Source organism: Tachysurus fulvidraco, chromosome 6 (genome assembly GCF_022655615.1).
Source record: "Tachysurus fulvidraco isolate hzauxx_2018 chromosome 6, HZAU_PFXX_2.0, whole genome shotgun sequence".
Taxonomy (NCBI): Eukaryota; Metazoa; Chordata; class Actinopteri; order Siluriformes; family Bagridae; genus Tachysurus; species Tachysurus fulvidraco.
The window spans coordinates 30,912,555-30,931,120 of record NC_062523.1 but is presented as its reverse complement, the minus strand read 5'-3'; the positions used below and the strand labels follow the sequence as shown (position 1 = coordinate 30,931,120).

General features: G+C 41.0%; 2 protein-coding genes across 6 annotated transcripts in view; one reads left to right on the top strand and one right to left on the bottom strand.

The window, feature by feature from the left end:
• Positions 1–160: 160 nt before the first annotated feature.
• cenpj (centromere protein J) lies at positions 161–10,485 on the bottom strand. Of its 2 annotated transcripts, none has more exons than XM_027152494.2 (17): positions 10,334–10,485; positions 9,107–9,434; positions 6,952–7,066; positions 6,739–6,870; positions 6,515–6,647; positions 6,346–6,436; positions 4,619–5,954; positions 4,399–4,522; positions 2,949–3,114; positions 2,605–2,850; positions 2,403–2,520; positions 1,884–2,005; positions 1,732–1,800; positions 1,015–1,155; positions 747–831; positions 532–652; positions 161–451 (listed from the first exon to the last, which is right to left on the bottom strand). In XM_027152494.2, exons 1-17 carry the CDS (start codon positions 10,468–10,470, stop codon positions 265–267), a joined length of 3,651 nt encoding a protein of 1,216 aa, XP_027008295.2. In that variant the 5' UTR covers positions 10,471–10,485; the 3' UTR covers positions 161–264. The 2 variants fall into 2 exon arrangements, with proteins under 2 accessions (XP_027008295.2, XP_027008297.2); XM_027152496.2 differs by having other exon boundaries at positions 6,515–6,626.
• Positions 10,486–10,846: 361 nt separating this feature from the next.
• The window catches only part of mcf2lb (mcf.2 cell line derived transforming sequence-like b), a 19,622-nt gene continuing 11,902 nt past the window's right edge, over positions 10,847–18,566 (top strand). The window contains exons 1-6 of one of the 4 annotated variants that reach the window (XM_027152500.2): positions 10,847–11,118; positions 16,373–16,456; positions 17,586–17,700; positions 17,783–17,873; positions 17,953–18,072; positions 18,168–18,284. In XM_027152500.2, the coding sequence (XP_027008301.2) occupies positions 11,037–11,118; positions 16,373–16,456; positions 17,586–17,700; positions 17,783–17,873; positions 17,953–18,072; positions 18,168–18,284 (609 nt within the window). In that variant the 5' untranslated portion in view covers positions 10,847–11,036. Of the gene's footprint in view, positions 11,119–15,163; positions 15,394–16,372; positions 16,457–17,585; positions 17,701–17,782; positions 17,874–17,952; positions 18,073–18,167; positions 18,285–18,566 lie in introns of those variants that run through there. The other 3 variants (XM_047815225.1, XM_027152498.2, XM_027152501.2) reach the window with 3 other exon arrangements.

Sequence of the window (18,566 nt, the reverse complement as noted above, 5' to 3'; positions counted from 1 at the left end):
TTTTTTGTGTTGTGTTCAAATATATTTGCAATTAAATATTTTAAAGACATGTTAAAATATTGGCTATCCTCCGTCCGACTGAATCCATCCGATCTCCGTCCGACTGAAAGTTTGTACAGATGCTTGTTACAGAACAAGTAATTTCCTGTTAAAGCTTCAGTGAATTATAACCATATTTATTTTACAAAAATTTACACTACAAATAAATTAATTCAAAAAGTCATTATTCTATAAAACACACGGCACTTTGACCTCGAGTCGTCTTTAGGTGTCCATGACGACATGTCCTTCGGGGTTTTTGAGCCTGACGCGCCCGTTGGGGTATCGAGTCTCCTGTCGTCCGTCGGAGTAGACGGTTTTCACTGTGCCGTCGGGATACTCTCGTCTCTTAAACTGTGCCGTATGAAGCTCTCTCTGACCCGTGTTGAACCGGATCTGCTTGGTGCCATCCCTAAACAAACGAACACGCGTAATTAAACACTTCCGTATGTGCGTCACGTTATCCAGACGCGACGTGTGAAGGGCACTTACGGGTTTTGCTGTATTATCGTGCCGTCTAAGAGCACGCTCTCCTCTCTCCCATCAGGGTAGAGGTTCTTAACGGTCTGATCAGGAAACGTGATCTCTTTATGTCCGTCTGTAAAGTGTTTTTCTGAGACACACAACCGACAGGACGCAAGCGTTAAAACGGGACACACGGCAATGCCTTGTTATGACATGGGTTTCCTAAAGAAACAGTGAGATACCTATCTGGTTGTTTGGGAACTGGAGCACTTCCAGACCGTCGGGGTAGGTGGTGTGTGTGGTTTGAGCTTCTGCGTAATAATAAATCTGAAATGCAAAAGAAAACGGATAGAACATCAGGTACTGCAGGGATCTAAACCGGCCGATAATAAAGTAAATAATGCTGCACTTCACTATTCATGTGTGCTTTCATTTATTTTTAAAGGCGATAACCAAAAAAAAAAAGATGAGAGTATTTGACTCGAGACTTGTCGAGTTAATGTTCCTCACCACTCTTTGATCTGGCATCATCTGCTTGATGTCTCCGTTAAAAAAAGTGATGGTGACCGACAGCCCGTCAGCAGACACGTGTTTCCTCGTGCCGTTAGGGAAAACGGTGAGTCGTCCTCCATCGGGACACGTCTTATCGATCTGATACAGGAAGAAAATTACATAGTACGCTACAGCGACCTATATATGATCTATAGGAATACATTCTGAACGCTAAATTGTTTGACAAAGATAGGGTTGCAAAATTCCAGGAAAAAAAATGCAGAGTTGCCTATAACAAGGAACTTAAGTTGCATTAAATCTTGTTTTGAACAAAATTATGCTGCAAGATTTTTTTTTTAAACTAAATTTAAGTCAGTCACTTGCAGAGCACACTGCTTACTGGAGGGCCATTGAGGCCAAACCCCCTGCATGTACTTGTGTTCTTCCATAACACTTTATTTTAGTGTCATTTAACTAGTTGCTTATTAGCATGAATATTAATAGAATATTGGCTATTTATTAGTACTTATTAAGCACATAATTATTCTGCATGAACTTATTCTACATTCTTAATTGAAAATTCCCCTAAATTTCCCGTAAAGTTTCTAATTTGGAATATTTCCAAAATTCCCCAGATTAAGTTCCCGTGCAAGCCTAGGCATAGAAGTGTGAACACACACACACACACACACACACCCTCAGAGAATCCACCTAGAAACACCACAAAGACTTTACCTTTCCGTCTGTACTCTCTTCCTGTTCGAGTTCACATTTCCCTGTGATGTCCCTTGGCCTGTCCGCTTCCTGAAGGTATACAGGAATATGGCATATTAAAATAATATACACATTACTACAGCGTCTATTGTAAGAATAATGCTTATACTCGCCATGCGTGAGTGTAAAGAGTTTTTGTCTAGCTGAGGATGATGGATGTTTAGCTCCGATTCTATTAACTGCTGTGAGATGTGGAGTGGAGACGTGACTGGAAAAGATGGCTCCTTCTGGCAGGCTAGAGGAAAATCAACACTGCACATTTACATCTGAGAAACTTTATTACAGCACAAATCTTTCCTTCTTTTATCATACTACTTTTTCATCTGTTTTTCTCCTTTCAATTTACATTATTTGTAAAGATGTTATTTTACGATAGTTTCAGCATAGGCAGGTCCCACGTTGTTGATGCAGGAGTTGAATAAACTATTGAACAACTGATTCGATGATTGATTGATTGAAAAGATAACAACCATGCTTTAGATGGTCGAATTGAAGAGGTTGAAGAGAGCACATCAACATCACATGGTATCTCAAGATCTTTTATGTCTAGCTAGCTGTTAACCGTGATTCATAAATGCTCTAAATTCTAAACCCTCAAAGCATCTGGGGGGGGAAGAAAAACTCATTCAAACCTGTAGAGCTTGAGGCCCCTGAGGACTTGGCTGGATTTTTGGAAGGATTCTGAACTGCTAGACTTTCCATTTTCTTGCTCAGGCTCTCAGGGCTGCTTTTAATACCGTTGAAGGGGCTCTAGAGGAAAGGGGGGGTTTCAGAATTAACTTATGCATAATTTAGAACAGATCGTTGTTCGGATGATGGGTTTTATTTCAGCACCTTGGATTTTGTCGTCCTGATGTTGCTGGAAGCGCCAGACTTCCCTCCCTCTTTTTCCCGGTCGGACTCGGCGTTTTTCCAGGTGCTGAGGCGAAGTTTTTCCAGCGTTCGGACCTGGTCTCGTAGGGTAGCGTTCTCTGTACTGAGGGAGTCTACCTGCTGCCTGAGGCGGTTGTGAGTGCCGGTCCATCGAGCCTCTCGCTTTCTTAAATCCTCCTGCAGAGCGTTCAGCTGCTGTTTCAGAGACTGTCGCAAACACACGCACACACTTAAAACTCAAGAGTACGTTGACTTGTACGGGAAAACGACGAATGACACGATTAAGAAGGAAAGACGGTAGGAACCTGTATCTCGTCTCGTTCCCGCTTGTCAGGTCTTGCCCTTGCAGCTGCTGCGTGTTTCTCAAACAACTTCTTCTCACGTTGGAGCTTCCGGTTTTCCTCGCACTTAAATGCCTCCCATTTGTTGAGTTCTTCTGCCATGTTCTGTTGAAAGTCTGCTTTCTCCTTCCTATATAAGAAGAATGTCACCAAAGTGCCGCTAATAAAATGAAATGCTAATTTAATCAAATCGACCCTAAATTTGATTTAAGCTTCATTAATGTGACTCTGCACACACTACATGTCAGTAACACCATAGTCTGTTCTCCAGCACACCTTCCCTGCCTGCTGTGTTCACACCCACTTTGTGAACTATAATGTAATAGTGAAATTCTATTAGGTTCCTATATAAACACATGCACATCAACATATTCAGGCAATTATCACAACGACCAATCGTGCAGCAGCAGTTCAATACCCAAAGTTCACGTCAACCATTAGGACGGGGGAAACGATCTCGGGTTTTTTACACCTGGTCACTTCGTGTGTTGTCTCTGATCCGATAGCTATCTGATTTGTTAAAACTGTCCCATTTACATCAGGCCACATAAACGCGTCTCGGCGAATCTGATATCGATCCGATCTTTCTACTCCCGCCCAAAATGCTAATATATTTTACCTCATTTCCAGGGGAATTGAAACGGAAGACACTTTGATTTGTGCAGGTTTTCAGAACGCGATCAAAAAGAAGACTAAAAAACTGGTTACGACGTTTATGCTATAAAAAAACAGCGTTTACTGTTTGCTGCGTTTTCACCGACGGTACTTCCGTTTGGGAGGAGTATAGCGCTGACGTATGTGGCTTGAACAACCACATTCATTTACACCTGTCCAGTTTCATCTGAAACGCGTCCCAGACCACCTCCTGAAGGGGTTTGTACCATCGGGTTTATATCCGTCTCCAAAACGTTTCGGAGGGCATTTAGACCTGGTCTTTTTACCGTCGGGTAGATATCGGATCACAGAAAACGCAGGAAGTGACCAGGTGTAAAAAGCCCTTAAGATGCCCCCCTGGTTCAAGCTGACAAAAACACTCTGTAATATTGAGAATAATGTTTAGCATCTTCTAACCGCTACTCGTCTCAGGCTGGTCATTGGCTTAATTACTTAATTACATTGGCTTAACATGACTTAATTATGTAATATATCTATATCTAAAACTGTTTGTCAAATGAGGATTGTGAGAAGAGACAAGATCCATTAATTCAGTTTATAACACGATGCCTTATTACGTATAGCCGGTTTCACATACAGAACAAATGAACATTTGACATATACAGTATGTCAAACCCTAACCCTATCTGGTGTGGTTTGTTTAGGCAGTTGTGAACCCAGTACCCCAGGAAATGTGTCCTCTGCTTATTTGCTTATTAATTAATCCAATTAGTACTGGTTTGTTAAATGAGTTCCATACCTCAGATTCTCTCGAATCTCCTGGTTTTCCTGCTTGAGTCGGCTCAGTGCAGCGTTTTCTTTCTTGAAGCGCTCGATCTCGGTCTCCAGTTCTACCAAGCGCTCACGGAGTAAAGCTGATCTGCCTGGATTAGAACATTTGCAGATTTTTGTGTAAACCAATGTTTGCAGCAGAACAACAAACTATAAAAGGATAAAAGATAATGTACTGTTTTCGTCACCTGCTCCTTGTTCGTGGTGGATGTCTGAATCTGGGACTTCTGGAGGAGGAGGAGTAGGAGGAGGAGGACACGGTTTTGGCTTCAGAGCTGGAAACATCTTCGCTACCAACTGGCATGTTGGTGGTGGCCCTGGCTCACGGTCTACCGGGCTGTTAGAACATTGATCACGCTCGGCTCCCTTTGAAATGGCAATCTTCCTCTTCAGTACCCGATCTGGCTGCTCGTCCATCTTTTCAGGACTGCTCACGGAGTTCTCAGGCTCGTGCCACGTGTCGTCGTCATCGAACTCGACCTGACCTCCGGCGTCCACGAGAGTCGAATCTCTGTAGCTCTCCTCGTCTGCTTCTGGACTCTCGGCACCGTCTCTGTCTTGATAAGATCTCTTATCGTAGGGTGGAGCTGAAACCTGGAGGCTGAAAGGTTCTCGCACATTTAGCGCTATAGCAGTCTGGTGAAAAACCGTGTTGTCGCACACTGAGGTATCAGACTCTTCCGTTTGTTCGTCTTCGGAACATTCGGACGTCACTTCGTCCGTTCGTACGCTTGCTTCTTCTATCACGGCCACGCTGTCCGCAGAAGGTCCCGGTGGACCGTGAGCCTCGTTAAGGCCGGTACGGTCGTCGAGACGACAGTTGGGAAATGAGGTTTTTGGTGGCGATTTGACAGGAGTGGACGAAAGACGTCTACCGTCCCGTCGCAAAAGAGTGTTGATGAAAGACGAATTACTGGAAAAAGAGAACTCGTCGGCTGCTCGCTCTAGCAGCTCAAACTCACCGAGCTCGACGTGTTCACGGTGCTGATCTTTTTCCCAGTGTTCACCACGCTCTTTCAGCCACACCTCGAATGAATTCTCTGCGATACGAGTACTTCGCTCATGCATTCTCTGAAACTGCCTTGATGGTACAACCGCGATATCCGAGAGGACCTTCTGATCTTCGGGCTTATTATTAGTCTTACATTGGAGTTGGACAAGTCCAGAGCTCTCGTTCTGCCCTTCTACTCTGACTTTCTGGCCCCCGTGACCATGAGCTTTTGTTACTTGTACTGCAGTCCTCGGTGGAAAGTTGTTTTTGTTCAGTACAGCAGTCTTACGCTGGGTTACGACATTTGTTGTACTTGTAGTTTTTGTAGAGGTCCGTTTTGGCTCGGAGCTCTGGTGGGATCTGACGGTCGGGCCTGAAATGGCGGAGGGAACGATGCCTGGTGTGGGTTTGGTGTCTGAACTAGTCGTCCTGTTCCTGAATGATCTAGTGGGTTTGCCTCTGGTGAATCTGGACAAGCCTTCACCTCGCCTCAGAAACGGCCTCTTCACCTTTGCCGCATCGGTCGGAGCTCCCTACAGGCAAAAAGGCAACGGTTACAGACTTGTGCCGAATATCTACAGTACGTGCTCTCAAATTAAGGCACAAATTTGAATTCAGCTTTTGTTAGTGTAAAGACTGTTGTTGGGGCAGTTAATTCACATATTAGAAGTTTATCTACGTTCTTCAGTAAGCACTTAACACAGGGTGCACTTAACATTTGTTGAAGAATTCTCTCTGCATGAGGAAAAGCAGAGAAGTTGGAGGAAACCCACAAGAACGAAAACCCATGAAAGAACGAACGACGTTACTCGCTGTACGGCTCGATATATGAAATGAACCTTTTTTTTTTTCACCTTTTCTGTATTTGAACTTGCCAGTTTAAACAACAGTACATTCACACTGGAAGTATAATTCATGTCTTACCGAATTCTTGCTTAGCTTCTCGTTCTCCAGCCCGAGCTGCTCTTCCAGCATCTCTTCAAACGTCTTCGCGCTGCCACCCGATCTGATCGGCCTGGAAACACGACGTCGTGTCAAACTCACGCCGTTATGTTGAGATTTTCGTATTTCTTCGGACACCGATGAAACTTACCTGTCGTGTGGCTCCGTTTCGCCGTCGTTTCGGCACGTGCTTTTGTCGTCGAAATGCAGCGACTCTTCGTTACGATCATAATCTTCGTCGCTGCGATGTCCGAAACTCGGGTCTGTTCGAGTAATAAACGGTTCTGTGCATGTCAGAGCGGGATTTCGTTGAGAACTAATACTATTAGCTATCTTTCACATTAAGTAAGACTAAGAAGGAAATGAACGCTTTACCCGGTGTCCTTTCCACTTCTTTGGCCTGCTGGTGTACAAGCTGAACTGATGAATCTCTGGGTGTTGTGTGTGAACACTTGGATCCTGGCTGCTCGGCGCTTTTGATGCAAGGCTGCTTTAGATTTTCATAAACTGATAAACAAACGTTGAGTCAGTCAGATATTCAAAAAACACAATGTCAGATTAAAGTCTAAATGAAGCGGTATATCATACCTGAGGCAGTCTGCATCATCCCCAATAGCCTTGATTGTTCATTCTGCATTTTTTGTAGCTGCTCCTGTTGGTGGGCTTTTAGTTGTTCTTGCATGCACTGCTGCAGCAGCTTCAGCTACAGAAACATTTCACTGGGTGTGTTATTGTAGAAAAAGAAATATCACAATAACCACATCATAGTACTGATGAAAATAGAGAAATTAGATGGTCTACATCACCACCAATTCTTTTTTAAAAACTAATCTGTAGGCCACTAACCAGGGAAGTATTTAAGAAAAAAAATCTATTATTTTAAATATTTGATCTTGACCTTTTTTTGGAGGGTTACATTGATAATTTCATTCAAACGCTCCTTCATGACATCACAATAATGAGTATTGTGGCTGATGAAAAGAAAACCTGAAAACATGCCATTATTTGGATGATGATGATGATGATGATGATGATAATAATAATAATAATAATAATAATAATAATAATAATAATAATAATAATAATAATAATAATAATAATAAAAGATAAAAAAAAAATGCAGGTTAGATTGAATTTTTAATATGATTAATTTTTCTATTTAATACATGTTTGTTTTTATTCGATCATTTCCCTCCGTGTTCTTGTGTTTTTATGTCTATTTATGTAACTTTTAACATAAACAGTTAACTACCAAAACTTTTAGCTAACATTAGACTAAATTAAAATTTCATTAAATTAATCATATTCCCTTTTAGTTATTTTAATAATAATAATAATAATAATAATAATAATAATAATAATAATAACAATAATAATAATAATAATAATAATAACAATAATAATAATAATAAGGATTATTATTAAATAATAAATTAATAAACAAACAAACAAACAAACAAATAATATAGATGTGGTTTATATATAATAAGATAAATATAATAACACACACAGGCTTGTGGGAGTGAGAGGTGTGCAGAAGAGGCAACAAGACTACAAACACTGTTTAGAATAAAGTTTCTCAACTTCACAAATTCCACCAGCACAATAAATCCAACCAACAAGGAGAAGAACCGGACTTCTGGACCGGACCGATCTTCTTCATAGCAACACCATAGCAACCTTAATTTTGCCAGTCTGTATGGATGATGGCAAAAAATCTACAGGGATCTGATTTATGTTGCACTGTCAAGACTTACCCAAGTAAATCATTACTCTGCTATATGCAATATATATCTGCTATATATAACTATATATAACTGCTATATCTGCATACTAATAATCCTAGTACGGTTTTTTAAAGGTCTAATAAAAGGTCTCTGGACTCGTGTTGCGTTCCTTATGCTTACAGTCGGCTCTACTACAGTTTTAGAACACAAAGAACACCGAGCTAGATTTGAGGGCTACTTTAAGAAGCAGCGAACCTCCTGAAGCAGTTAGATAAGTCTATACGGTTCATGTGAGAAGGCTTTACTGACGAAAGGTCGGGACACTTTACACGCTTTACAAATTGACCAAAAACTATTCTATTTTTCATATAATGCTAGCAGTGAAATGTCCAATGGCCAAATGGATAAAATGTCACTAATGACCTAATTATCTAAACATGACAAAAGCTGTAAAATCACTATGAGCTCAATTGCCTGCTCTCTCTCTCCCTGTCTGTCAGTCTGTCTTTCTCTCCCTGTCTGTCTCACTCTCTGTCTGTCTGTCTCACTCTCTGTTTCTCCCACCGTCTCTCTCTCTCTCCCCGTCTGTCTGTCTCACTCTCTGTCTGTCAGTTTGTCTCACTCTGTCTGTCTCTCCCACCATCTCTCTCTCTCTCCCACCATCTCTCTCTCTCTCTCTCTCTCTCTCTCTCTCTCTCCCTGTCTGTCTCCCACTCTCTCTCTCTCGATCTCTCCCACCATCTCTCTCTGTCTCTCTGTCTGTCTCCCTCTCTCTCCGTCTCCCCCTCTCTCCCTGTCTGTCTGTCTCCCCCTCTTTCTCCCTCTCTATCTCTCTGTCTTTCCCACCATCTCTCTCTCTCTCTTTCTGGAACACAGGCACAGAGTATAAAAAGGAAAGCAATTTAGCCCCAGGTACCAGTTAACATCAGCTTTCTATCTACACAACAGGACACTTTGGTGATTCAGAAGGTTTTACACCTGGGACAGAGAACCCATCTAATTCTTCCTGGACTTACTTCTTGAAGCCTGAGCATGAGTTCCTGGTTCTTTCCTGCAGCAGGGTGAGTCATGTCTACTTCACTGCTGGTGTGTGTGGAGACCTGGGTCCTGCTGGACTGGTAAGGACAGATGGTGTCCACATCCGTGCAGCTACTGCTTCTGGACATGGGTAAGGGGGCGAACTGGGTGCTGAACGAGTCCTCTAAGGACACATCCATACAGCTGCTCCTGACAGAACCCATTTCTCCTGGAGAGCCGTTTACAAACACTCCGGTGGCCTGAGAGTCGCTCGCCATCCAGCGGAACAGGAGGTGAGACTGCGGTCCATCTGGAGACGTCATGTTCCTGTAGGTTACAGTTACACCAGTGAGGTGATTTAGCCTCAGTCACAGAGCCGACTCTGTGAAAATCCTGAGACATCTACAGATCTACCAGCTCCAGTTGGACTCTGTGATACTAAGAGATCTGAACTCCATGTGATCCTTACAACAATACAACATTTGTTTGACTGTATATTACAATCACACCCCCAGTGTCACCCATATGAGGATGAGGTTCCCCTCATTTCTTCCTTTACCAATTTAAAGGAGTTTTCCTTGTCACTGCTGCCTGAGTCACCTCAGACTTGCTCATTGGGGACAAAATACATACATACATACATACATACATACATACACACACTGTGAACTATACATCTTGAATTTTTATTATATTAATTCTTTATATTATCCCTTATGTTTACCTTCTGTTCTATGTTTATGTTCTGTAAAGCTGCTTTAAGACAATGTCCATTGTAAAAAGTGCTATACAAATAAACTTGAATTGAACTGAATTACACCAGTGAGGTGATTTTGCCTCAGTTACACGAGTGAGGTGATTTTGCCTCAGTTACCCCAGACAGTTACACCAGTGAGGTGATTTAGCCCCAGTTACCCCTGACAGTTACACCAGTGAAACTCCTGAGGTGATTAGCTGTGCTATCTGTTAGCTTAGAAATGTCAAGAATAAAAACATAACAAACATAAACTACATTTAGTTATGTAACTTCACGGCGAACAAACAAACAAACAAACAAACAAACAAACAAACTGTTGTTACACAAACTTAGCAACACAAACAAACAGATAAGCAAACTTCCAAGTGACCCAAATGACTCTTTAAATGACTCTTTAGAGTACTCTTTATGCTAAATGACTCGATAGAGTATTAGTTAAACCGTAGTCTATAAGTGCACCCGCTGTTACCTTGAGGTGTGTCGGTGTTTCCTGGTGTTTAAAGTGCTCACAACACGACGGATAAACTCGCGTCGGCGTTTCGAAACGAACCGCCATAACAAAACAAAGCGCGCGAGACGGGAAACACAATAAAGGCCCCGAAGCATTCTGGGGAATGTAGTTAAACCTAGATCCCTAACAACATCATGAAGGAAAGAGATGCTGCTAAAGTCTGTATATAATCTGTATATAATCTGTATATTGCTTGCACTTCCACTAAACAGCATGCAACATAAACAACAAAATTGATTACAATCTACTCTAATCTATTTACTTTTGATTGTAAAATTCCAGCAGGTTCACACATTATTTATTTTTCACGTGTGTCACGTGTTTCACGTGTGTCACGTCCAGTTCAAATCTTGTTGAAATTATTGTTTACATAATTGTGTCTTCTGACCTAAAATGTTCATATTTCTGAAACAGGGTGCAGAGGCAGCTATAGTCCTGAAGGTGGCACTATATCACAGGTTTGTGCACATCCGTGTGTGTTCCTACAGGCTCTGTGTCCCTACAGGCTCTGTGTGCTTTTCTCTCTCACCCATCATCTTCTATTTTTTGTGCACAGCTATGCAAGACTGCTTTACCAGCGATTAAGATCCAACAGGCTACATTACGCTCTGCTTCCCTCTTCATCCCACCCTCCTCTCCCTCATCTTCTCACGGCTGGAGGATGGCGATGGTCTGGGTGAACGCTAAGGAGGAGGTTGTGCGAGAGCTGCTGCGTAGACTGAGCTCTGTCGCTCATAACGTTGGTAAGGAGTGTGTATGAGTATGAGTTAACATCACATTTTCATGTGTCATCCTGCCATTTTTGTGACGTACATCCACCTGTGGTAGATGTTCATCCACAGCTCTCTTTATGAATTCAAGGGCAAACCTTTTTTTATGTTTAAAGAATTTGACAGAGCAACATACATGTCTACTGTATATGATGTATATGAAATATACATGATCTATATTATGACACTTGAAATGCATAAAAAAATAAAAAGTTTATGCAAAAAAAAAAAAAAAAGAGTGTACACCCTTGAATTTATTCCATTTTGTTCTGTCTTGTGTGTTTTGTAGATAGACACAGTTGATGTTAACTGACTATAGAGCTTTCTTTTTTATATTCTGTGCCTGCGTGGGTTTCAGACAGAGAGAGAGAGAGAGAGAGAGAGACAGTGAGAGAGAGAGAGAGAGAGAGAGAGAGAGAGAGAGAGAGAGAGAGAGAGAGAGAGAGAGAGAGACAGTGAGAAAGAGAGAGAGAAATAAAGAGAGAGAGAGAGAGAGAGAGAGAGAGAGAGAGAGAGAGAGAGAGAGAGATGGTTAAAAAAAAGTTAAAAAAAAAAAAAACTACAATTTTGGTGATGGTGATGACGTAGGTATGATTGTAAACAAATTAGCATATCGTGACGTCACTGACTGGGTCTTCAACCCGTGCCTTCGGGCTCATCATCGCAAACCTTATTTTGATGCTGGACAGTTTTTCCAGAACTTCGTGCCAAGTTAAAGCGAGATGTTTTAATGATTTTTTTTTAGATGTATTATGATGCCCGATCCCGTTAATATTATTTTTATTGCTTTTGTATTAGTTGCTTGAAGAGAGAGAAAAAAAAGAAGAAAAAAAAAGGTCGGTCTTAACGCAAATTTAACCGGCAAGTCGGTCGGACTTAAAGCAAAAAAAATAAAAAAAATTTGAGTCGGTCCTAAATTGACAGGTTCGGTCGGGTTACGGCAAACAAGAATATTTTTAAGGATGGCCTTAGGGACATTTTATCCATTGGACCTTTCACTGCATTATATGAAAAATAGAATAGTTTTTAACAAAACAACAACAACAACAATAATAATAATAATAATAATAATAATAATAATAATAATAATAATACACTATTGCAATGGTTACACCTATAGTGTAATGTAGTAATGGCTACATTAATAGGTGACGTGGCCAAAAGGTGTAAATCAGGGTCCTAAAATCTGACGATGATTAAAATCTTGAATAATTAATATTCCACTTTTTCTAGGTCCTGATTGTAATGAACATATCTAGCGCTCTCAGTCCACTGTTTATCTGTTCTAAAAACACTACAGAAAATAGTTTAGTACATTTAGTAATAAACCCAAAAATATCAGCAGCATTAACTCAAAATGGAAATAAGAAAAAAAAATGCTTGATGCTGATTGGACACTGAATATGACTCACAAGGAAGTTACTTATTATAATGAGAGGTCAAAATGTCCTCTGAATAGCACAGCTTCCTTTAGGCTAATCGTATATGCAAAGTTGAATTCATAGTGATTAGAGTAATAAAAACTTAAGAACTGTATATTAATTAATAGTCTAAAATGAATGAAGGCTGAAGAAATGAATAAATACAGAATCACCGAGGCCTGGGGGCGAAGGGTCGCAAAAAAATGTTTATAACATGGTTTACAGTCATTACTGTTTTTTCATTATTTATCAACAATTTTGTTACTTTATTTTATGCCAAATTCCTTTATACAATTTACTGACAGATGCTTAGACCATCAGGGTTATCAGGGGCCCAGCAGTGGACCTGGGATTCAAACTCATGACCTTCCGATAAGTAGTCCAACAAATGTGCCAACAATCCTTTTTCTGTCTCCTTAACACAATGCCCCAAGAAACTGCAGGACTTTAGCACGACAAGTGATGAACAATTACTACAGTATATGTCCTTCCAGATGGATCTGTTGTTAATAGTGCTGGATCTGGAGGTGTGGTAGCTTAGGTGTTGGACTATAACAAGTGAGTACTCAAGTACTGTACAAGTGAGTGACGTGACATACGGCTAAGTACGACATACGGCTAACCCATACTCAGAATTCGTACTCTGCATTTAACCCATTCAAAGTGCACACACACAGCAGTGAACACACACACACCATGAACACACACCCAGAGCAGTGGGCAACCATTTATGCTGTGGTGCCCGAGGAGCAGTTGGGGGGGTTCAGTGCCTTGCTCAAGGGCACCTCAGTCGTGGTTTTGCTGGCCCAAGACTCGAACCCACAACCACTCTCTAACCATTAGGCCATGACTACTGACCTGAAGCTTGTGAGTTTGAATCCCAGGTCCGCCAGCAAGATGCCACTCTGGAGTAGGATACTGTGATTCCAGGCTGTAGGAATTTCTAAAATAAACACTCAGTGGTCATGAAACTGAATGGTGCATAGAAAAGCCAATAATGATCATAAAATAAAATAAGAAGGCTTACTAAAAGTGTTAAAATTACTGTGTCTTGTGAACTAGTGATCGCTTGTCTGAGGCAGGGAAGTAAAAGTTCTGTGTAAGTTATATAGCTTCCTGTGGGATCCCTGCTGGAGGTGCTGTGTAGGACATTCTCGTGTGTGTGTGTGTGTGTGTGTGTGTGTGTGTGTGTGTGTGTGTGTGTGTGTGTGTGTGTGGCAGGACTTGAGTAGAAAACCAGACATCACATGCAATGCAAATAAATCTGAGGTTTTTCCACAGTAATAGTTCAGTAATGTGGATGGTGAGCTGCTTAGACACACAGCTGCAGCTACATGCAGTGTTACTGCAGGAGTCGAGGAACTTATAGCTGTGATTTTATACAGTACCGGTTGTGTTATTAGGGTTCTAGGCAGAGTTACATCATGTCAAGGAAACAGTGCAAGCGGCGAGTGAAACGAGGCAGCGATGCAGGACAGTTTCCCCTCACGACTCTGAAACGGGGTGAGTGTGGAAATTCAGACGAATTACAAATGCACGGAGAACGGATTATAAAAGGCGAGACTGAAGAAAGCTCCCATATTATTACAAAAAAGGTTTTTACAAAAAGTATTCAAATGATTGAATGTTCTATTTCAATTTAAAAAGAAACCTGTTTTAAAGACCATCTGTGTTTTTTAAAGCATAATTTAGCACATTAGTTGTCGATCTATTTTTTTTTACGTTAGTTTAGCATCTTCTTTCTTTTGTCCTCTGTTTTTACTATTATTAAAATCCTAAGAAATCAGTTTCATCATAAATAAACGTTATACGGTTTTCCCTTACACAAAATGTAGCTAGTCAATCAGGAATATTCAGCATATTCATATTTCAGGTTTCCTTCTTTAGCTTTGCGCTGCTGCTAACGGCTAACCATAAGGAAACATTTTTATGGCTCCTAAACTCCTAAAGTTAAAGTTTATTACACAAATGTCAAAGTAACTGCATATCAATTCTTTATTATCAATTAGTGATAACTTCTACTCTCTGAGGAAGTGAAAGGAAATCATGACATATTTAAACCATGCTAGTTTTAGCTTGTTATGCGACACATCACATAAAACACCTTACACGGTCTCATGGTCACTTTGTTCCAGCTTCCTGTCAGGTGATTCATGATTCGTTAGCCGCAAAGGTCTGGTTAAAAAAAGTGACAAGTTTGATTGAACAAATTATTGAAATATATCAGAAGTTGATGTTTTATCTTTGTACGATTGAAAAGGTATTAAAGACTCGTTGTGTTTAAGAGTTTGTGGTCTGTAACCTTCGGCATGTTGACTACAGATAGAAAACAGCATCATTTGAATGGTCTGAATCTAGCCTTTGTTATAGCACTTGGCCTGATAAGATCAAACACACACACACACACACACACACACACACACACACACACACACACACACACACACACACAAACACAGACATCCATTCATGGATGGCTGTCAAGAGTGAGAGAAAGGGTTTCCTATGATAGTGGGTGTAGGATTTACTGAAGCTGTGTTAGAAAGAGAAACAGACAGAGAGAGAGAGAGAGAGAGAGAGAGAGAGAGAGAGAGAGAGAGAGAGAGAGAGAGATATGTTAGTTGATTCAAGCACCTGTCTCAGGTAGCGAGTTCCCACACACGCTGGATGTGGCTGAGACCATGAGAGAGTAGCGTTGAGGTGGAGGGAGAACAGAGAGAGCAGTCAGCGGAGATGGACGTACAAAACGGACGACGACCTATGCACATTCCCCTGAAAGAGGCAGAAAAATATCACCACTTGACTCTCTGTTGCCGTCATCTGTACAGTAAGTGATAGAAGGAAAGATACACAGCTTTGTCTCTTTTGCAAAAGTCCTTACTGAGCTTTGTTGTCTAATAGTGTGTGTAAGCGAGTGTGTGATGGATGAGAAGAAACAACCTGTGAGTGGAAGTGTGTGTTACAAAAACACACACGTTAAAGATCAATGTTCATAATGTAATATGTTCATTGTTGTATTTACTTTACTTCATTTTTTTTAAATATTAGATTTACGAACGATTTTCTTTTCAAAAGTGCTTTTATTTTTCTCATTATTTTGTGACATGAATGTGATCCAGATCTCCAAATCTGTCCATGATCTTCTGATCCAGTTAGTAATAGATAAAAGATAACCATGATTCAAGTCTTGGAGTTTTTAAACTTTGGCATAATGCATTGTGTGTGTGTGTGTGTGTGTGTGTGTGTGTGTGTGTGTGTGTGTGTGTGTGTGTGTGTGTGTGTGTGTGTGTGTGTAGTTCCCAAGGGCATGAACCTGACTCCTCAAAGCCTACTACTGTTCTCTTGTTTCTTAACTGCACCTTTGTAGTCTGTGTAATTATTCAGAAATCATTGTTGTATGTTTCAAGTCATACAGCATCTCTGTCAGTGTGTGTGTGTGTCCTCATGTCCTCAGGTGAGGGAGGAGTAGTGTTCATCATACAGTATTCTGTCCCACCTTTTCCTGCTGTCTGAGGCTGTGCATGGGAGCCCCTCTGGGCAATATACACACTTTTACTCACACACAGATTCTATATATAGTAAAAACATACTCACACACACACACACACACACACACACACACACACACACACACACACACACACACACACACACACACACACACAAACGAATTTATTACTCATGCAAAGCATTGTAAAAGGAAATATCCACATAGCTACTGTTGCATGTGTGTGTGTGTGTGTGTGTGTGTGTGTGTGTGTTTACTGAAAAGTAACTGTAACACTACTGTGTGTGTTGCTTTACAGATGAGATTATGCAAAAGGAGACGAGTCCAATCTGCGCTGCTGACATCATCACTGAGCTGAAGAAGAAGTTTGCCTTCCTGTCGGGTAAAATTTGTTTTATCTTACTAACTTTTATAAGATCCTTTAAAAATCATAAATGTGTCTTTTCTATCTTACAAATCAAAGTTTATTTTAATTCTATTACTGTAATAATAATTGTTATTATTAAATTTTATTTAAACTAGAAGTGGCGAGGTCTTTAATGGGAAGTCTTTATTTATTTATTTGTTTGTTTATTTATTTATTTATTTAAAAAAGACGAATCCTATCACTCTGCCCTGGGAACACTGTAAAACCTCATTATTATTCATTTATGTATTTATTTTTTTACTAATTTTCGTCATCATTAGGAACCCGAACACGTACACAGTCATCCGATTATCTAATCAGCCAATCACGTGGCGGCAGTGCAGAACAAATGAGCTGAAAGAAAAGGTTAGATTAACTCAGATAATGACTCTGTACAATTGTGGTGAGCAGAAAAGCATCTCAGAACATACGACGTGTCGGACCTCGAGGTGGACGGAAGGCGTAACATAATCTGGTCAGATGAATCTGGATTTATGGCTTGTGTTATTCCTTTTTGAGGAACATGTCCGGGCAGAACAGCCAGGATGGATGTAGAGTTCATTTCACTGCTAGTCAATGTGACAGTTTTTGTGAAGCGTTGTTAATATTATATGGCGAATCACAGCAGAGGGTCACTTGAGTTCATGAGTCTGAGTGTGAGAGAGGAGCTGATGACAGACTTGATTCTGTTTAAATGAAGCAAGCTGAGCTACATGATGACTGTGGAGGCTCTACCCTGTTGTCATGGAGACAGGAAGAACAGGCATGACTAGCCAGATTAATATTTTGTTCACGTGATGCACTTGAGGACCTATGACCAGGTGCTCTGTAAAAAACAGCTCTGTCACTCTGTATCTCTCTCTCTGTGTCTGTGTCTGTCTCTCTCTGTCTCTCTCTGTCTCTCTCTCTCTCTCCCTCTCTCTTTCGCGCGCTCTCTCTCTCTTGCTCAGCTGATGGCTCCAAATATAATCCCAGTATTTCAGTCATGTAAAAGAATCTGTGCCAGCACTGCAGAAGCCAAAGCTGAATTTGTCCCTGATCGCCCCCTGGTGGCTGGACAGTCTAAATCATCTTCTCACTATTTTCTGCTTTGACTTTACTTCAGGAGGCAGAGGACAGGATGACAGCCCCATCATCATATTCCCAGAATTCCCATCATTTGGCGAGATCAGTGATGAAGAGTTTCACAATGTTCTCACCTATCTGACAAGTGTTCCCAGGTAAAGACACAGTGTGAAACGGGATCTATTGAAATCATTACAGAGTAATCCATAGTGATGGTAATGTCTTTGTGTGTTTCAGTTTGAGTGCAGCAGGAGTGGGCTTTATCTTAGTGATTGACAGGCGCCAGGATCGATGGGCATGTGTGAAAGGGACATTACTCCGTATCTCGGTATGTGAGTAAGGGTGCATTAATTATATGACATTAATTATATGAGACTACTGATTGCTGTTTTGTTCCATATCGTCAGAGTGGCTTCCCAGGAAACCTACGACTGGTTCTGGTGCTGCGGCCCCACGCTCTCCTCCAGCGCACTCTTTCGGACATTTTCTTCAAATTCCACGGAGACGATTTCAGGATGAAGGTGCCGGTAAGTAAACAGCTACGTCAGTGTTTTTATATCCATTACATGTATATGTTGTGTAAAGAATATGCTGGATATGTAGAGTGTATTTGTGTGAATAGGTTATCATGCTGAGCACAGTGGATGAACTACATTCGTACATAGACCGAAGTCAGCTGACCCAAGAACTAGATGGAACTCAGAAATATTGCCATAACACCTGGATCTCCGACCGCACGGTGAGAAGCTTGATGGATAACAGATACGTTTAAATATGTACAAATGCCCTTCATACACTGAAAAACAACTGGATCACAGCTATAACACAGATAAACTACAGGTCATAATACAACCATAATATTACTCTATAATAGTCAAATTACAGTAGCATGGCATAGCCATAACACGTTCAAACATCTGACCATTACAACCGATAGAGATGGAGCTTCAATAACATTCATTCGTTCGTTCATTCATTCATTTTCTACCGCTTATCCGAACTTCTCGGGTCACGGGGAGCC

Coding starts and splice junctions, on each gene's coding strand:
- cenpj (XM_027152494.2), bottom strand. CDS start 10,470: ATGCTTCGGGGCCTTTATTGTGTTTCCCGTCTCGCGCGCTTTGTTTTG. Junction 7,067..9,106: donor TCATGCTCAGGCTTCAAGAA/GTAAGTCCAGGA, acceptor ATGTTTCTGTAG/CTGAAGCTGCTGCAGCAGTG. Junction 2,851..2,948: donor GGGAACGAGACGAGATACAG/GTTCCTACCGTC, acceptor TGTTTGCGACAG/TCTCTGAAACAGCAGCTGAA.